The 18118-nt window shown below is 43.1% G+C and overlaps 1 protein-coding gene across 1 annotated transcript in view; it reads right to left on the bottom strand.

The window, feature by feature from the left end:
• Window positions 1–5447: 5447 nt before the first annotated feature.
• Window positions 5448–18118, bottom strand: part of PIKFYVE (phosphoinositide kinase, FYVE finger containing) — a 57266-nt gene continuing 44595 nt past the window's right edge. Inside the window, 17 exon segments of the mRNA XM_010149024.1 lie at window positions 5448–5724; window positions 6402–6476; window positions 7580–7841; window positions 9155–9283; window positions 9532–9635; window positions 10323–10499; window positions 10930–10989; window positions 11564–11728; window positions 12402–12493; window positions 12924–13007; window positions 13717–13812; window positions 14932–15052; window positions 15223–15366; window positions 15951–16011; window positions 16726–16816; window positions 17372–17526; window positions 17639–17747. Coding sequence (XP_010147326.1) covers window positions 5609–5724; window positions 6402–6476; window positions 7580–7841; window positions 9155–9283; window positions 9532–9635; window positions 10323–10499; window positions 10930–10989; window positions 11564–11728; window positions 12402–12493; window positions 12924–13007; window positions 13717–13812; window positions 14932–15052; window positions 15223–15366; window positions 15951–16011; window positions 16726–16816; window positions 17372–17526; window positions 17639–17747 — 2041 coding nt within the window. The 3' untranslated portion in view covers window positions 5448–5608.

The following is an 18118-nucleotide window of genomic DNA, read 5'->3' on the forward strand; positions in this document are numbered from 1 at the left end:
ACTGCTCCATTTTTAAATAATGTTCCATCACTCCTCAGTCCCCCTCTCTCTTCCCCAGAGTAGCTTTGAACTGTGCTCTCATCATGTGACCAACATCATTCCATTTCTCCCTGCAGATGGTGCTTATTAGCCCTTACTCCTCGCTCTTTCCTAGCACCACTCCGGTGTGACTGTTCAGCCGGGTGAACAAGTGTGATGGCCTGTGGTGTTTGACAGAACCACAAAACAGCTCAAGTCACAGCAGGGCACCACCACTCTCCAGGGCCTCTGTTGCTTAGGTCTTGCCAGGAAATTAAGTAAACAGTGGTAGCCTTGCCAGATTTCCCAGGTTACAAGCAGCAGGCCATGAAGCTGGCCTTGTAACTTACTGTGACTTCGGGACCACGTGCAGGTAACCAAAGGCTAAAAAGCTTGAAGGGAGTATTTCTCAGTAGTTTACTACTTCAGCTAGAGACACTCTTACCTGTTTTGGAGAGTTCTGTTTTTTCTTTCTAACTTCAGTGGTATTTTGTGCCTCTGTCTCCCACCTTCTCTGTCAGCTTCATAAGTGAAGCACCACAAAATCTTCAGAGCTGAAGGCAGGATTATTCTGTTTCTGGCAGCCAAATCACACCTCTCCGTAAGAATAACTTTGCAACATGATAATTGGCATAAATCAGCTTTTATACTCTTCTCTCATATTCCTCTGCTGACGTGCTTGCTTTTTGACATGCTCACTATTTTCCCCATGCAAGTCATCCCCAGCACTTCAAAGGTGAGGCTGTAATTACTAAGCCTAGACGTCTCTCCTGTAAAACAGCAACGAGATTTCACAACTCTTCTGACACGTTTACACGTAGAGCCAGTTCTGTCATCCCGAGAGCATTGGCAGCACTGGAGCTTTCACTACCAAAGCTCTGTTCTTTTTCCTCAGGGCTCCCCACACCACAGCTCCTGCATACCTGGCATATTTCTCCTGTTTGCAAAACTTGTTTATTTAATTCAGCTGTAAACAACTGCATAGAGTGAGAAGACAGCTGGCTGAGGCTGCAAGGACTACAGACTAGTTCAGGAGCCTTCAGCTTAAGAGCAGAGACCTTGTGTCAGGTAATTCTGATAACACCAGTTTACCTACAGAGGTCTGCGAGCAAGGCCCCCAGCAGAGAAGCTGCCTAAATCACAGAAACAGAGGTGCAGCGAAAGCAGCTCCACAAGTGACAGACCAGTGGGGAAGGATCTCACCTAAGGAAAACATACAGAGGGAATAAGGAACTGTCTGGCTGCTAACTTCGCTTTTCAGGTATTATTGCAAGCTACTGTTAAGAGTTAAACAGAGAAGCAGCCTCCAACAGGCACAGGCTATGTAAATAAGAGCGATTGTGTAGGATGACAACCTTGTGCCTTTGGAAACACTCAAGAACACTGACTTTGTGGTGTGCAAGAGACTAGCTTGCTTGGAGCTCTGCAAAGCTTAGACTCAGTATGTAAAATAGTAATTCACAACCAGGGATGTTTCAGCATTGCTTCTCATCATTTGAGCTATGCTTGCTTAGATAAACTCACCTGGCAAGTGGTGATTGCACGTAATACAGGTAAAACCATTAAGTTTTAGATTTTGAGTTTTATATTCTAGGAACCAATAAGTCCCCTTCTCAGAAGGAATGAATAACAAATAATTTTTAAATTTAAGAGGAGAGGTTCATATAAAGCAATCAAGATACGCCGTTAGTTTCTAGACCTCCTTGGAGTCTTTTCTTATCTAATCCACTGAAGAGAAGACTACAGAAATACCTGGAGATTTTTCTTGACGAGTGTGTTCTACCTCTTGGAAGAATTGGGCCATGGCTACACCACCATCTGCTGCACAAAACCAGCTCCCTGTGTCACACAGCACAACGTGCTGAAAAGCAGCTGGGGAGAAGTGCATGACAGGTGATCTGCACATTCTACTGCCACTGCCCTGGAGAGCTGCCCAGACGTCCTGCTCCTTTAGGAGAGACGAGCTGCAAGGTAGAGAGACAAGACAGGCACACTCACACTGCACGCTAAGCTGGCAACCCCCAACCGAGCGCGTGCTGCAGAGCAAGCAGAGGGCTTGGCTTCTGAGCAACAGAACGGGATGCTTTGAGACCTTCCTGCTCCAGCGCGTGGAACAGACTCAAGCGTTACTTTAGTCACTTTATTTGTACCTATATAGATTACATTCTGATTCTCCAAGTAGTCAAGGCAGTTGTTCTCAAATAGTTTAGTACATCAATTTTATAAAATACAGCTGAACCAAGGTAGATTAGAAAAACATACATTATGGTACATTAAGTGCTTCGATAATGATTAGTCTGGCCACCTGCTAGCGAGTGATTCATTTGGTTTCGGTCATTCTTACAAAGAGCACACTCCACAGGTAACTCCCCTGACCCCTGCAGAGCTACTTGACCAGAGAGAGTCCCTCATATGCTTTTGGGGGACAGAATGCATCACTGGGCCACTCCAAGGCATACTGCTGTCTACACAATGACTCAGAGCAAGTCATCGCTTGGACTGGGAAAAGATTCAGATGTTTGTCAAAAGGCCTCCAATCAAAATAGAAGAGTGAGCCGGTGTAGCTCTGAAGAAATGCAGTCTTTGCATTTGCAGCTGGGATTTGCTTGCACACATATATGCTAAGCCTGTGTTACAAAGGAATGAAAAACTCTAATCAAAGGGCTCGTGTGATACCTAGGCTGTTCCCCCAGGACGTGCTGCAGGGACACAGAGCTAACAGCCCCACTGGGAGCTCTCCGGCATGAAGCACTGCTCTCCTTTTGAGAGGGTAGCACTTTGTAGTAAGTGAAATGCCAGGACAATTCTTCTGAAAAGGGAATGTTTGAGGATCTCTGTTCAACTGCTGGGACTGGAACTAGGAATGCCTACAGCTTTATGTCACATGGCACCCAAAGACATCCCAGTTCCAGCTGATACTGCAGTCACTGTGTTACCATGACCAGTAGTTCACTATTTACTTCAGTCTGGTCAGGACTAGTCTATCAGCCACATCCAGACCCAAAGTCAGCTGCTGATGCTCATGTGTCTGGACTCTGTGTTCACAGGCTGTAAAGCAGCTGGCCAGCAGAAGGTTCTTTCACTTTGACAGCGCTGAGGGTCTCATGCTGTCACATACAGGGGAGCATTAGCTACAGTCTGATGATCACGATGCTTTAGAGCCAGCTGCTTGGGACTCTGGAAGACAAGCAGCAGAGAGCAGCCACACATCACTGGAGTACGGGTTACTGGTGATAGGGCAGGGCTAGCACATCACAGCTCTGCATTAGCCCAGTGCAGATGGCATGATGCTGCCCATATTCATGCTCCATCAACCAACCCACATACTGACAAAGGAGGAAGATAAACAGCCAGCTGCTGTTTAGTCACCTTAGCTGGGTAAGGCAAGTCAAGCTTTTTCCCTGTAAACCTTAGGAGGGGAAGGAGGAAGTACACATGTAAACTTTAACTGAGACCTGAACAGATTCAGGCTGTGTGGCACTCTCTTTCACATGAAAGGACCAAGACAGATGGTAGAAGCCACAGAAGAAGTGAGAGCAGCTGATGGACTGGCTGGTTCCTCATTACACAAGGCCCCCACGCACAGCTTGCCATCCTGGGAGTACACATCAACACAAGAGGCAAGATGAGTCCCTGAGGTGGTCAGTCGTACCTGACACACTGTGTCAGAGAGGAGGGATTCTGGGCCAGAGGAAGCAAGGAGTTCTGTGCCATCTTTCCACAGCACACATGACTGCAGCCCACAACGCTGCGCCCCAAGAAACAGTGACTAGATTGTACAGAGGAAGCGAGAATACTTTCATTTCTGCTGCTTCAAGGTCAGCATCTCTGCTCATCCTCCAGTAGGGGTTTGCAGTGGAGTGGGGAACACAAATGACTTGCTTCCTGGCAGCTCAGACCTGAGCTGCACTGGTGGTTTTTGGAGCCAACAGTTCAAATCTCACTGCTGGCATTTTCCTTTCTCAGTGCTGCCCAGCTGTCACACTCCTGAACAGAGCCACTACCATCTGTTACAGAAGAAAATACTGAACACAGGAAAAGTGAACAAAAAGCACATTTCATTCCATAGTTACAGTGAGGATGGCATTACCAGGCAACTGGTCAGAACGAGCAAGTGGTCATAATAAGTGGTCACCCTATACTGTCCCAGACTCCATGTTCATTTGAAGTCCTTCCATCAGAGACTAGAAGTCAAAGGACAGTAATTCCTGCTCCTGAAACTCATAAAACACCCTCTTATTTACTGGCCTATATTATAAAGAAGCTAAAAAGTAAACTCATCACCTACAAAAACAGGTAAAAAAAAAAATATCAATAAAAATGGAAAGAAGTGCTTATTGTCATTACACACAGATTCAGAGATCTCTGCACATCTTATCCATCATACAGGATACCTGTTAGTTCAGGTTTTTCTTTTTGCAGAAAAAGATGACTACATTCATCTCAGTGGTGCAAAAAAAAAAATATCTAATACTGCTGAAGAGATGTTTTTTCCACTGGGACTGCACAGTGTGATGAGATCCGGATGCTCATTCTCATCAGCACAACATGAATGCAAGAAAAACATTCTCCTGGCAAAGTTTCACCATGAGGTAAACGCACTGTTTGAAAGTCCTGGGGAACTGAAATGGATTTGGAGTGGTCTGCCAGGAATGATGGTTTCATTAAGGAGAAAGTTGTCACTAAGGCAGTATGCTTTATTTTGTCTAGCACCTTAGTGCCTTCTGCTAGGGAAAGGGTCAGCTTCACAACTATAATTAATCAAGGTTTGTTTAATTAAGAGGTATATTTTTTAGTTACCTGTTTCCAGGGATTTGGGCAACATTCAGATCAAAGCACTGTTTAGGACTGAAGGGATATGTTTTGGGGTTTGCAGTATGCTCAGAACTGACAACCCATTTTTATGGGATTCAGCTAAAATGAAATTATGACAGATAAAGACAGTTTTATTGCAGTAACATAACTTAGAAGATGTAGTGATATGGCATTATAGCTGTGGAGCTGCCCTAAAAAAAAAAAATACTGTTTTCAGAACCCAGGAACAACTGACGCTAGAGAGCATAAGCAGGACAAGTTACTCATGGATCCTAAACAGATCAGCTACAGACCACTGCAACAATAGCACAACTGGGGAATTAACTTCATTCTTCTCTCACCCACCCAGAGGCGGGTTTATTTCACATTTGCAGTACCACGCATCCACTACAGAAACACGAGCTGCTCACATTCAACACCGCTTGGGCAGTGCAACACTTACAGGTTATGTACTTCTACGTCATCGTGAACAGGGTAGTATCTGTTTCGGTGCTCTTACAGAGAGATAGCATCACCTCCCCTCCTGACAGAGGGAATGTCTCTTATCCATGCTGTTCAGTGGTACCTTACAGCTTAGATCCTTAGAGAGGCTGGTTCACTTATCAGCCTCCACAAAAGGATTAAAGTGCAACAAGCTGATTTCACACTTCACATCACCACACATGGTCAGTGTAGACATGGAATTGCAATCCTCTTGCTCACTGCTGGACACACTGCAGGAAGAGTGGCCCATAATGCCATTGTCCTTTTGTGCTTTCCCAATATGGGCTTTAGCTTAGCAGTTCAGGCCCAGTCCTGTCCAATGGTCTGGCACCATCAGGAAATACTTGTCCATGGCTTCACAAAACCTGGTCCGGTATAGTTCTGGAGAGACCACAGTTGGCATCTTACCTGATGTGGAAGAGTCAAGAGCAGTTAGAAATGGGCTAAAGAGTATACTGCAATACAGACAGATGTCCCACGAGATACAACACCAGACAGCCTAATCACGAAGGCATACTGCATGTGAAAGGGTCTTGGAACCAACAAGCATTATTATCTGCCAGCCCTCCTACTAACATGTGCCCAACACTAGACAACACTGCACAAAAGGTACTCTACTCACTTGCACAAAGGGAACTCCTCAGTTCCTCAAAATATGGGCAGTAGTCCATTTGATAAGGACCATGTGATAAGTATTCCGCCACACTAACAACTCAGTATATCTGATTTTCTGGACTCAAAAAAAATCTTCTAAAACCAGGCAGCAAAGTTTTTTGCTAGTATCTCTGTGATATGAATGACTGTATGTGAGTAGTTGGTTACTAAGGAACAGAAAAGAACAATGTGATAAGTAGGTTACCTTTACTCCCTTCCTGGCAATTAAAGTATTTAAAGGGTCACACATGGAGGCAGATCAATTTATTAATTTTTCTGAAACTTGTTATTCCTTCCCCTGTTCTGGACAATTTAATCTAGTGTTGCAGATCTGCATGGTGGTGAAGTTGTGGATTTATTGGCCTAGTTATTGGAAGCTTCCAGGTCATGAGGAAACATGACAAAAAGTTTTCCATTGATTCTGGACTTACCTTGTCCTCCCAAGATGCCAGTTGATTTCACCACCATTTCAAGCTTTTTGTCCCAGGTAAAAGTGCGAATATAGTCTGTTGCAATAAAAATAAAATCCACGCAGAAACATGTCATATCTACCATAACCCAAGTAATAAAGTACCATTTAGAGAACGCTGTGATACCCTGATAAAGCAGGCATGTTCTCTCTTCTTAAAGACTTGTGTTAGGCTCCTTCAGATCATGAACAGCTGTTCTTACCACAGTGAGGGAACTGTAATCTTTAAACATCATATAAAATACACTTTTTAATCAGGTGAGACTTCCCATAGGACAGCAAAAAGCCACTCATATAGAAGGAGCAGAGCTTCATCCCATTTACCCAACATGAGTCTACAAAACTAGAAAGTAGTAACAACTTGCCGTTCTTTGCAATTGCTGGGACTTCAATTCTCAACCAGAAGTATTATTGGAATGGCTTTTAAGCTGTACCAGAAAAAGAGTAATCCAGATGTCCTGGCTTCATCTCTCATCTAGAAGCATTTCTGAGCTAGGTTTCAAGCTAGGTTTTGGTATCATTTCCAAATCCTGCAAAATGGCTTCATCTACAAGTCTTTTGTGCAATACTAGTTTGCCTGTTTAAAGATGAGGCTCTGACTTCCTCTCAAAAGTCAGAGGATGTGGCAAAGCAATTATTGCACTGCCACCTATATTACCCAGGTCAGGCTACATGATCACAAGTGATCCTGTGATGTTTAACTTCCTTCTTCCATCCCTACCAACACTGCTTCTCCCTAGATCCCCTCCACACAAGATAAATTTTAAATGGCTATGTAAACATCAATCTTTAAAGTTAAGTTCAGTAAACACAAACATACAAATAACCTTCCCTACTTCAACTGGAGTCAAAGTGTAGATTAAACACCAACTTGATTGCTTTTTGCTACCTATGAGGCCTCTATATATTCTTAGTAATACAAATGCTAAAACAAGCCCATACAACAGCTGGGGAGAAGAATTCCTGCCTCCACTTCCAATAGCCATAAGAGGGGAGGGTGGTATTCCATCAGAGAGAAGACAAGCTTTCCCGACACACAGAATTGTACCACCATCACAGATATGAGAGTACTATAAACAACTAAATCAGAAGAAAGCAGTTTCACCAGCTGAAAGCAAGAAAATACAAAAGAAAACCTACCAATGATACCAACCACCAGCTCATTGCTGGTATCATCACGACCCACCAGCAGGGAATAGTCAATGATGAGGTGGCTGGAGAGGAACTGGGAGTCACTGTGGATGGAAGCTCTCAGCACAGCCTTGCAATGGGAACGGATGTACAAAGGATTGTCCCGGACCATCTTCAGAAGGTTCTCATCCAGCAGGACTACATCACAGCTTTCCTTGCCCGTGTCTGTTTTAACATTTCTATTCCGGAGGGAGCCCTTCAGGTCAAAAACCTGCAAATGCAGAACACCACCACATTATTCTGCGAGGTTAAAGACTCCAACATACCTAACTGCAGTGTTTGAGAAGGCAGCACAGCAGGGCAACTCTGCTTCTCCACAGGAGGGAGACAGTTAAAACACATTTCGGTACTACAAAAATTAAAGCTCTCCTGAGTGGAGAGTAGCATGTACACCTATATGAAAGCTCTGCCACATCCATTAACAAATTTTAGACAAAGTATTTAATTAATATTTAGCCTAATTTAAAGGAAAAAGGGTGTCCCTATTTTGATACTGTACAGGTAAACTCAGTTTTTCAGCCAGCTTCTACAGACTCAAATGCTGACAAAAGTAAAGTTACTGAAAATGGAGACACGTCCTGCACGCAGCAGTGTTTAACATCTCTTGCCCAGACCATCAACCCGGTTGGAAAGGATCTTCGGAGGTCTCCAGTCCAATGCCCTGCTTGAAGCAGGTCCTGTTAGAGAAGGCTGTTCAAGTCCTGTCCAGTCAAGATTTGACTAACTTCAGGGAGAGTCCACAGTCTCTCTGGGTCTCTGTTCTAGCGCCTGACACCCTCATGACTTAAAAAACTGACAGACAAAAAGAAAACCCACAACAACATCCTTCACATCCATTTAGAGTTCCATCGGTTCACTTCCTCCCACAAACATGCCCTGTTTTACGTCAGGCACAGTTAGGGAAGGAGGAAGGAATTGATACTATCTAAGTTTTATAACTGACAGTCGTTTGAACTTCCTTTTCAGCATCAACTCTACTTGAAGAGAATTTCCCCCTCCCCATCACTTCAAGGTCTTCATTCTACTCCTCATAAAGGTTGCTTTTCCTTTACTAAGAGCAAGACTGAACTCAGAATCTTGTCTCGCACATTAAGCGGTTGAGAGAGACAACAGTGAGTTCAAAATATTATTAGTTTCACTACACAGCAGCTCACCATCTCCATCAGTGAGGCTCTCCTAAACACACTAGTTTGTGACCACAGTTAGTTCTTTTAAAGCTTTGCAAAAAAGTTTCACATTGTCCTAATTAGGTTGGCAATGCTTCCTCCCAGACAATGGAGGTGCAGGGACAAAAGAGACTTCTAAAAACCTGAAGCCAGCACTACAGCTACCTGAACCAGCCAATACAGGCACCAAATTAGTAAGGGTCACGTAACAAGGTAACAGCGATGAACTGTCATCTTTGAGCAGTGCTAGACATAGACAGGCCATGCAAAGTCCCAAGTTACCTAGATGGCTACCAGTAACACTGCTCTTGCTCCCAGTCAGAACTGCCCTGCAAGGGGACAGAATGCTGCTTCTTACCTGAGCCATTTTCCTGCCATAGAAAAGGTTTTCCATGACAAGCAGATCCAGCTTCTTCTCAGTGTTATTTTGAGAGTTCTTGTATCCAATTCGATATACCCCAAGGATTTTGGCCAGTGCTGTGGGCTTCTGATGAAGAAAAGGCATGGGTTAAGATCTCTGTGCACAGGCAATCAGCAGTCAAATACTAGAGGCACCACTGTTCTGTTTGACCATTTGTTATTTCCCACTTCATATCTTAAAAACACATTATCAGTGTAATTCATTCCCTCTGACATTTTCTTTTACTAAAAATGAAAGGGTTTAACATGAACTGCTACTAGCCTGTAAAACACAGAACAGTCCCTAAGATAAAAGGTGCTTTTTATTTTAAATACCTTCTGCTGAACTGCATTAATGATGTAAGTGAAGTAGTGTGGTGCAAAGTCAAGGAACGACTGGACTTCCAGACGAGGCATCTGCTTCAAGATGAATCTGTCATCTGTTTTAACACAAGAGGCAACACAATTACATACAGCAAGCGAGGTATTTGCAAGTTGTTTAGGACTGTCACACAGCTAAATTGAAAAATTAAAGGACTACATTCTCTTAATTCCTTCTTCCTAAGAAGATAAAAAAGCTTCTAGAAATTACTTATCTTCTGAATTTCAGCTTTCTAGCAAATCAGGGAAGAGACTACTTAAGTTAGATTTACTTCAGCCACATGGGCTTTGGTACAGACAGCCAAAGCAGCCTACAGACCCCTCCATTCAAGAAATCTTTTAAATAGGGGCCTAGAATCAGCCACAGTTAAAAAAATCCTATATATCAACTATAGCCTGTGGGATTATAAGAACTACCATGTCCTTAATAACCAGTTTTCCTTGATTTATACACAAGTTTACTTTTTCTGAAGCCTGCCTAAGAGTACAACCCTTCTGCTCAAATGGCCTCCCCCTAGCTGCTACTACTGAAAACAGAACTACATTTTGTTCTCCTGCACATACAAAGAAACAAATAATCTGATATTGAAGACCCCAAAACAATCCACTTAACTTTCCATTCTGAGTGGCCACTTTGCAGCCAGCAATCCTCTGGCTAAAGGCAATCAGGGATTAAACGACACACTAGCCACCGCCATCTCCAAATAATACCCTGTAATTATGAAGGGGCAAGAAGCTGCATTTACCCTCTGTGACGTAGAACGCAGCCCCAGATTTGCCACCTCGTGCTTGCCAGGGCATAGAGTGAGAAAGGGATCGGATGAAGTCCTCTTCACTGCTCCCCAGTATCACTTCACGCATCTTGTGAAACTCGCCAGCGTAATAAATCCGGCAGTAGAACTTGGCATTCGCATCTGAAAACTCTGCAAAAAAGGTTTTCCTCAGTAACAGCATGCAATACCCACTGACTACCTGAGATGACGCTTAAGAGATTTTAGTGATGTCCAGAAGAATGTTGTTGTGCTAAACATCCCTCTCTTACACCTATCATACTCTGGAAGTTTAAATGGAAACCTTACAGGCAAATCAACCCCCTTTCAGTTAGCTCACAGTATATACCATGGGAAAGTGCCCCGGCAAAAGACCAATTAAGAAAAGAGTTTCATGGGGTATTTTTGCAACGGAGATTGATTACAGTAACTAGAAAATGCATTACTCTGTTCTTGATTTGGTTTTTTTCCTTCCTGCCCAATACAAAGAAAAAATAATTATTAACTTCAAGACTTCGACTACATTTGCATGAAGAAAGGATTCATCAGCTAAGACTTCAAGTTATTATTTACAAGTACTCACGGAGTTCCACATGGGGATTCACCAGCTGTTTCTTCTGTCCATCTCCTCCATCTACGTCATCTGAAGGCATAAAGGCACCATTCAGTCAGGGTTGTTCATTGTTATTACTCAGAAAGCCATCCAAGATACTACTTGTAAACTCACATCACAAGAAAAATACTTCCTTTTTTTCAAGAATACAGGGGGAACCACACATAGGGAAGTAGAGATACAGCTATAGTTGCATGATAAAATATGTACGCTAGAAGGGCACCGCTGTTCATCGGACGTGTAAGTACAAGCTTCCTCTTCACTCATTTTCTATGAGCTGAAACAATGAAAGTTAACAAGGAAGCAAGGGAGAAAGACTGGGCTACTTCACTAGAATCAACTCACGCCAAAGGCATTCAAGCCCAGACTACTCAATGTCCCTGTAGCTACTGGGGTTTGAAAGACTATTTCCCTTCTCATAAAGCAACGGAATGTCTTTAGGAGAAAGCTGTATTTGAGGCTCAAGTCATTAATTTTCAATGCATGTTAAATATTCTTGGACTGTTGAAATAGTATGACCAGCAGTGCATTCTGAGCCTTAGAAGTAGGAAGGAGGTTCAGGAGAAGTAACAGTCCAAGACAGAAGATGGACTCAATCTTGTACCTTGAGGCTCTGCTCCTTGGTTTTCTGCTCCCTCTTTGCCCATCTGTCCAACCTGGTAGTAGGCACTGTCAGCACCACGTAAAGTCTCTTTCTTCTGAGAGGACAGGTCCGGGCTCTTCCCTCCCGTGCCACGGAAGAAAGACAAGACACCAGATGGTTTCTTTGCTACAGTGAATGGGAATAAAGAAGTTGGCCTTGGAATTTCCATGGGAAGTTTAGTAAAAGCATTTATTAAATGTATACACACGCATACTCATACAAGTATTCATTATTCTAACCGGATGAACGTCATCATTCAACTGTAACTCATGTACTATTCTTCAGGTAGCCATGGTCCATCAGGTTAGCTGATTTAGTGTTCTGAGTAGCATTCTGGAATGCTGAGTCATTTGAAAACACAGACCAAGCATGAGCAACTAACATAGTAAGAACCTCACCTCTCTATTTCAAAATATTTCAATCGCCGTCCTTTTTAAAGAAGGCAGCGCCAAAAGAGATCAGAATATATTATGGGCATCATACCCCACTGAACAGGCAAGACTCAAGAACAACCCAAGGTCCACTATATCATAACTTATTAAATCAGGGAATGACAGTCTGATCTCACAAGAATCAGAGAAAGCCATCCTGAGCATGAACTTCAAAAAAAACTACACACATACATCACACCCTCCATGTTCTACATCAAGTCAGCTCTAAGACTAGTCACAATTTCAACTCAGAATGCATTTTCTTTGTTACAATTTGACTTTCAAAAGAGCTAGAACCCAGGTTAAGTGCACTCAAGTCTGAGCCGAGATTAACATCATAGACATGATTATGAGAAGATAAGCCTTACGCTGTTCTGGTTCTGCACTGCGATTTGAAGAGCCCATGTTAGCCTCGGGCAGGCGGACAGGGCTACTGCTCTTTGGTTTGCTGTCTGACATGCTGAAAGGAGAAAGAAAGAAAAAATCATGAGCCCAACAAATACTGCCATCCAAGACATTATCGCTTTACTCTTGTACGTTTATTTCTCCTCCATGCCTAACACTATACTGCTAAGGGAAGAGGATACAGCTTAAAGTTGTAATGCTGTGGGACTCCCCAGAGTTGTCCTCCTCCACCTCCCTCAGAAAAACCTCTTAGGGCTCCATATCAACATTTCCACCCATCACCACAAGAAACAGAAGGAGGCCTAGTAATCTCTTCTATGAGTAAACTCAAGGGATCAGGTGGTTATATGGAACGTGTCAGATTCCAACAGAAAGCAGAGATCCTAACACAAGCATATTTTGAGGGTCCTTCCCCATCCTGGTTTTGGCTTATACATTACAATTACTGTGCCTTCACTCTATGTACTGAAGCTCCTGCATGTAACCTGTTTGACTGTAGTCCTTCTTCAGAACTGTTCTTCAGAGATGCTTTGGACAACTCATCCAGGGCATTTCTGTACTCCTTGCAACTGAGGGAGAAAGGAAAAAAAAAAAAAGTCAGCTGTTTGTGAGGTTCTAACACTAACCCAAAGATTCAGTTCAGAGACAACCACAGGAAACAACAGCCCACAGTAGAAAAACCTCTCAATTTTTTCTTACAATTAGAACTTAGTTCCCTTAGACCAGAAGGTGCTCTAAATCATAGTGCAGGAAAATCCTCCCCTGCCTTGTTTCTCCTGCTCCCACAATTTAAGAATGCCCTTTTAAAAAAAGTCTGCTGCCTTGTGACACACAAACCCCAGGATTTACTGAAGCAGCTGGTTTGGAGAGCTGAGTAATAGCAAGAGCTGCTACAACTGAAGGTAGGCAAGGATCAGACTACAGTATGAATACTTAACTGTTGATCCCTAGCTCGGTTCCACTTCCTCCAGTCTGGAGAGCTAAGCAAAGCTTAGCTGCACTTATATTTGTCTAACAGTATCACATTACAGGGAACACTACACAACTCATTAATTTTTGTGTACTAGAGTTCAGCAAGGAAAGCCAAAAATCGAGTTGCAAGTTGGGAAACCTATTTTCTATATGTCAGTAGTAAAAGAAGAGACTTGAGCTCTAGCAGAAACTCTCAACACAGCCAAGTAAAGAAATTCCATTATGCTTGTTTCCTACCATTAGGATTGAAGTAGTCCTAGCACAAAAAAAGTATGTGTCATATGAACAACAAAATCACACCAGTACCTGAGAGCAAAAGCTATGATGGAGCTTGGTTCTTTCTCACAGACTGCAATAGGTACACGTTCATGCTCGTACATTAGGTAGTGCTTATCTGGGTCACTAAATGAAAACAACATAGGGAGACTCTTAGTAGATCATAAGAGTTTGTGGAAAGAAAAGGTTACGTTTTTGTCAAAACCCAGATCTCATCACTGCACTCCAGGCATAAGCTGCAAGTCTCAGCACGGAACCAAAGCTCCCCAGACCAGCTTCTCCATACAGACACGTTCACAGCTATGTGGTTAACTCTAAATGGCAATGTGTTAGGGCAATCAGCACTTCAAGCAAGCTTGTATCAGAAGACCAGCTCCAAGTTAGAGTCTACTTCTGTTTAGCAGCCACTGTTTCCAACAGTGCCAAAACCTGCCTGAGTTGGTTTTGACTGTCCTGCAGCATCGCCAGCAGAGTGAAGTTAGGGGACAAACCTGGGCTCTTTGGAACAAGCAGTTTAGCACAGAAATTCCCAAAAGTCTCCTGGTTTTCTGTAAAATTTTCTTTTATCTGTAAGGTCCAGTCATTTAACTTTTACCTCATTAGCTCATGGCCTCCACTACTATGCTGGGGGTAGGATCCATAAGTTAAACACAGGCTGCCAAACATTAGGCTCATGTCAAACGAAACACGACAAAGCACGCAGACCAAGTAGCTGAACGACTTTCCAGCCTGCCCACTTTCACAGGAGAAGGGGACTTGAGGGCACATGCAGTAGCCATTGAACCTGACCTACACCCAGACAATGCCAATTTGAGTCCAACCTTTGGAAGAGGTCTGGAAGCAAAAACAAGAGGCAGCCATGTAGCTTTAGTAAGTCTTTGCAAAAGGAAGAACATCTATGCTTCCTCCCCGCAGCAATGAAGTTAGAAGGCACCTTTCTGTCCTTTCTTTCCACCCCTTTCCCTCCCACAAGAGTTTTGAGGCAGCAAGCCTGCTAGGAGGAGGGAAAACAGATAATGTACGCGCACAAGGGTGGATCATTAATAAGAAAAGCTGGTAACCTACAAACACCTAGAAAGGAAAGGACACAAAACTTCTTACCTTGAGGAAGTTCCGTAGCTTATTCAGAGGCAAACCCAAGCGTTGATTTAAATGATATACCAAGCCAAGGAAGCACGCATGGCTCTGTTTGCGATTTGGCCAGGCTGCTAATTTTGCACATCATATGTATTATGCAGTACTTACAAGGGAAATGGAATGGGGTTATAGTTGTTTCCAGGCAAAAAGTTAGCCAAAATAGCCTTCATAGTAGATTTCTCCTTCACTTGGCTGTCTGTAGATCCCAGTGAGTGTCCATCAAACACATCTGGAACAACGGTAAGTTAAGTCTGCATCACAACATCAAACTTCAAGCTGTACATTCAGAAAGAAGGCTGCAGACCATCAAGTTACCAGATTTGCCGTTTTCTATACGTATCTCATACACTTGTCACAGAGAAGCAAGAGAAAGAACACAAGACCACAGCTGAATGATACCTTCTGAGCTGCTTGTTGTATCCTGTTCAGACAGTGTGCCTGCACCAGTCACATGCTCCGATACAACCTCTGGAGGGGTGGGCAGCTGAAGATGGGTGGACCCTGTGGAGCTCTGACTTGATAAAGTAGTCAGGAAACGATCCTCTGAGAGTACAAGGACAGTCAAGAAGAAAGCATTTTACACGGCTGTCAGAAGTGGCATTACTTGCTCCCAGGCCAAGTTATCACCAGTGTCTACTTTCAGTAAGTTTTTATGTGGAAAGCAGGTAAGGGCACCCAGAGCAAAGGAGTAGGTAAGCTGATCACTTTAGCACATAACTTCCAGAAGATGCATACCCTTATACCCACTACTTCCAGTTCCTACAGTATTGGTATGCCCCACAGGTAAGAGGTCTCAGCACCCATATCCACATCACAGAAGAGGCAAGAGGCACTTTTTTCCCAAATTTCACGTACTTATTTAGAAAGTCTCTGAAAGCTTTTAAACTCAAGTTCCAAGGAAAACCCCTGCTGTCCAATTTAGTGTCATTAGTAATTCAGCTTCATATTAGAAGCAGACTTTGGTTTTTATAGCAATAAGCTAGAAAATGGCTTATTTCTATCTGGCACAATGGGGATTCACCATTTCTCCAAATTATCAAATTTGACAAAGGTTCCCACGTTACATTGGAGAAAGGGTTACATCAAGCTTCTTTTGGTAACTTAAGAAAAAGAAACCAACAACAGACCTCTCTCTCCATTTTGGAGTGCTGGAGAAGCATTGCGTGGGGAAGCATCCATGCTACTGATCTAGGCAGAATAACAAAACACCAGTGTTGATGCCAAGCTCTTTATAGCATATCCCTTCCTCCACGAAACACTTGCAAATGCAAACAAAGCACTCCCACCCACTGTGCTGTCACTGCCACCGCACAAAAAAGACAAGGCAACAGCAACCCAGCTTCAAAAGGTGTCTGCTATCATCTCCCCACACTGCTTTAAAGGCTACACTCTTCCTCTGTTTAAATCTACTTGCTGCTAGATCCTGGTAAAGTGTGTCTTAGCATCTAACAAACGTGTGTTAAGTAGAAAGGACAGACATGTATGCATGCAGCAGAGCAAATCCAGGGTCCATCCTGTGTTCTTAGCTCTACCTCTCCTGGTAATTTTTGCCTTTTCTTTCTCATAAGGGACAAACGTGATAAGCAACAACCTAGGGTCTAACGAGGTGACATCCTTCTTAGCCAGGTATGCGCTTGATGAGTGCAGCTCTCTGCTGTCAGTATTCAGATTAACACTACACAAACCACAGAAAGTCATTAAATACTATTCATACTTAGTCTTCTGTGTAATATGGCTTTTGGTTCACATCTTTAGGAAGAGGTATGTATACTAACATGCCATTCAAGCTTTTACAACTGAAAACTACATGATGCAGTAACAAAAGCTGACTAAGTGAACTGAAGCCAGTCTTAACTGTTGTCCCAGAAAAAAAAAAAGTAGTTTGTAGCCTGCTACTCATACCTTGCTTTCTTCACCTTGCCTCAGTCTCCCAGGGCTGGGTGGTACTGATGGACGTTTTCTCCCTTTCTCTTGTTGGAAGAGGTCCTGCAATCTTCAACAACCAAACCAAACCCACACGCAAAAAAAAAAAAAACAAAGAAAAATTAATCAAAAGACAGATTACAGGTATAAACTGTGAAAGGCTCAAGTTATGAAGTTTCTCCATACTAGAGAAACTACTACAGCCAAGCACACCTTCACAAGTCTTTACTGCAAACTCAGACGGTTGCTAACATGTGCCAAAGCCATGTTTCAAATAGCCAAAGCCAGCACACTTTCTTCACCTCCAAGATAATTTCATCCAATCAATTGCTTTCCTGTGCTCCCCTCTTCCCCTCTCCTCTATCTTTATTCAAATGGCACTTTCTCCTCTCAGATGCAAGTTGTGCTCTACAACACAATGCTGCTGTTACCTAATCTCAAATGATTTTCTGTTCCAATCAACCAGCTCTGTGGTCTTAACCAGTAGACGATATTCAGCACAAGCTGTCATAACACACTCTATACAGCAACTGCACTACAGGGAAAGAAAGTACAGAAGAATGCCTTCCCTTCTATAACCCAGCAGTACCAGTGTTGCTCAGGATTCCAACATGTGTCCTCTTACCTATTATTCCAGGCTTGTAGCATCTCACAAAGTCCTTGTTTTTTGGCTATCAGAGACTCAAACACAGATTGCAGCTGTTGAGGTGTGTCTAATGATGATGAAAGCAGCCTTGCTTGGATTTTCTCAGTCCAGTTTCGAAACTCTCCCTCTTCCATCTGCCAAAACAAACACTGTCAGTGTTCTGTGACCAGAAATTACACTAGCTCTGAGTGCCTTCTCTACACACTTTGCAGCCCAGGGTTTGCCGATGCAGAAATAGTCCATTACCTCCTTTTGAGCAAAGAGGTCTTCCATCTTCTCTTCTCTCGTTTTGCTGAAAGTATCAGTTTTCAGAGAAGCAAGGCGATCATCAACAGCAAGATACACTTGTGACACCCTGTCAACAGGGATGCAAAGAGTTAAGCTGTGACTACTTGAAACATTCCAAACATTCTTTAGTAGATGCCTGAATGTGTTTAAGAATACAAAAGATGATATATGACAGGGTTCTGCGCAGTAGGAGGTCCCACTGAATTTACAGGTAAAATTGAAAAAAATTCATTAGTATAGCAGAAACCTAGAAGTTACACACAGTGACATTCCTCTTCACAGCTTGCTCTTAGCAATGGAAGTTTTCAGAGAGCAACATAAACACATTACTAGCAGAAAGGAACTGTTGCGTCATCTATGTCTAGGAAGAATCTGAGACTGCAAGCTACACCTCCACCAGAAGGGCAGAGAGACAGTCAGAGTGAGTAACTCAGCTAT

The sequence above is a fragment of the Eurypyga helias genome, unplaced genomic scaffold, assembly GCF_000690775.1.
Source record: "Eurypyga helias isolate BGI_N326 unplaced genomic scaffold, ASM69077v1 scaffold25553, whole genome shotgun sequence".
NCBI classification, from domain to species: Eukaryota; Metazoa; Chordata; class Aves; order Eurypygiformes; family Eurypygidae; genus Eurypyga; species Eurypyga helias.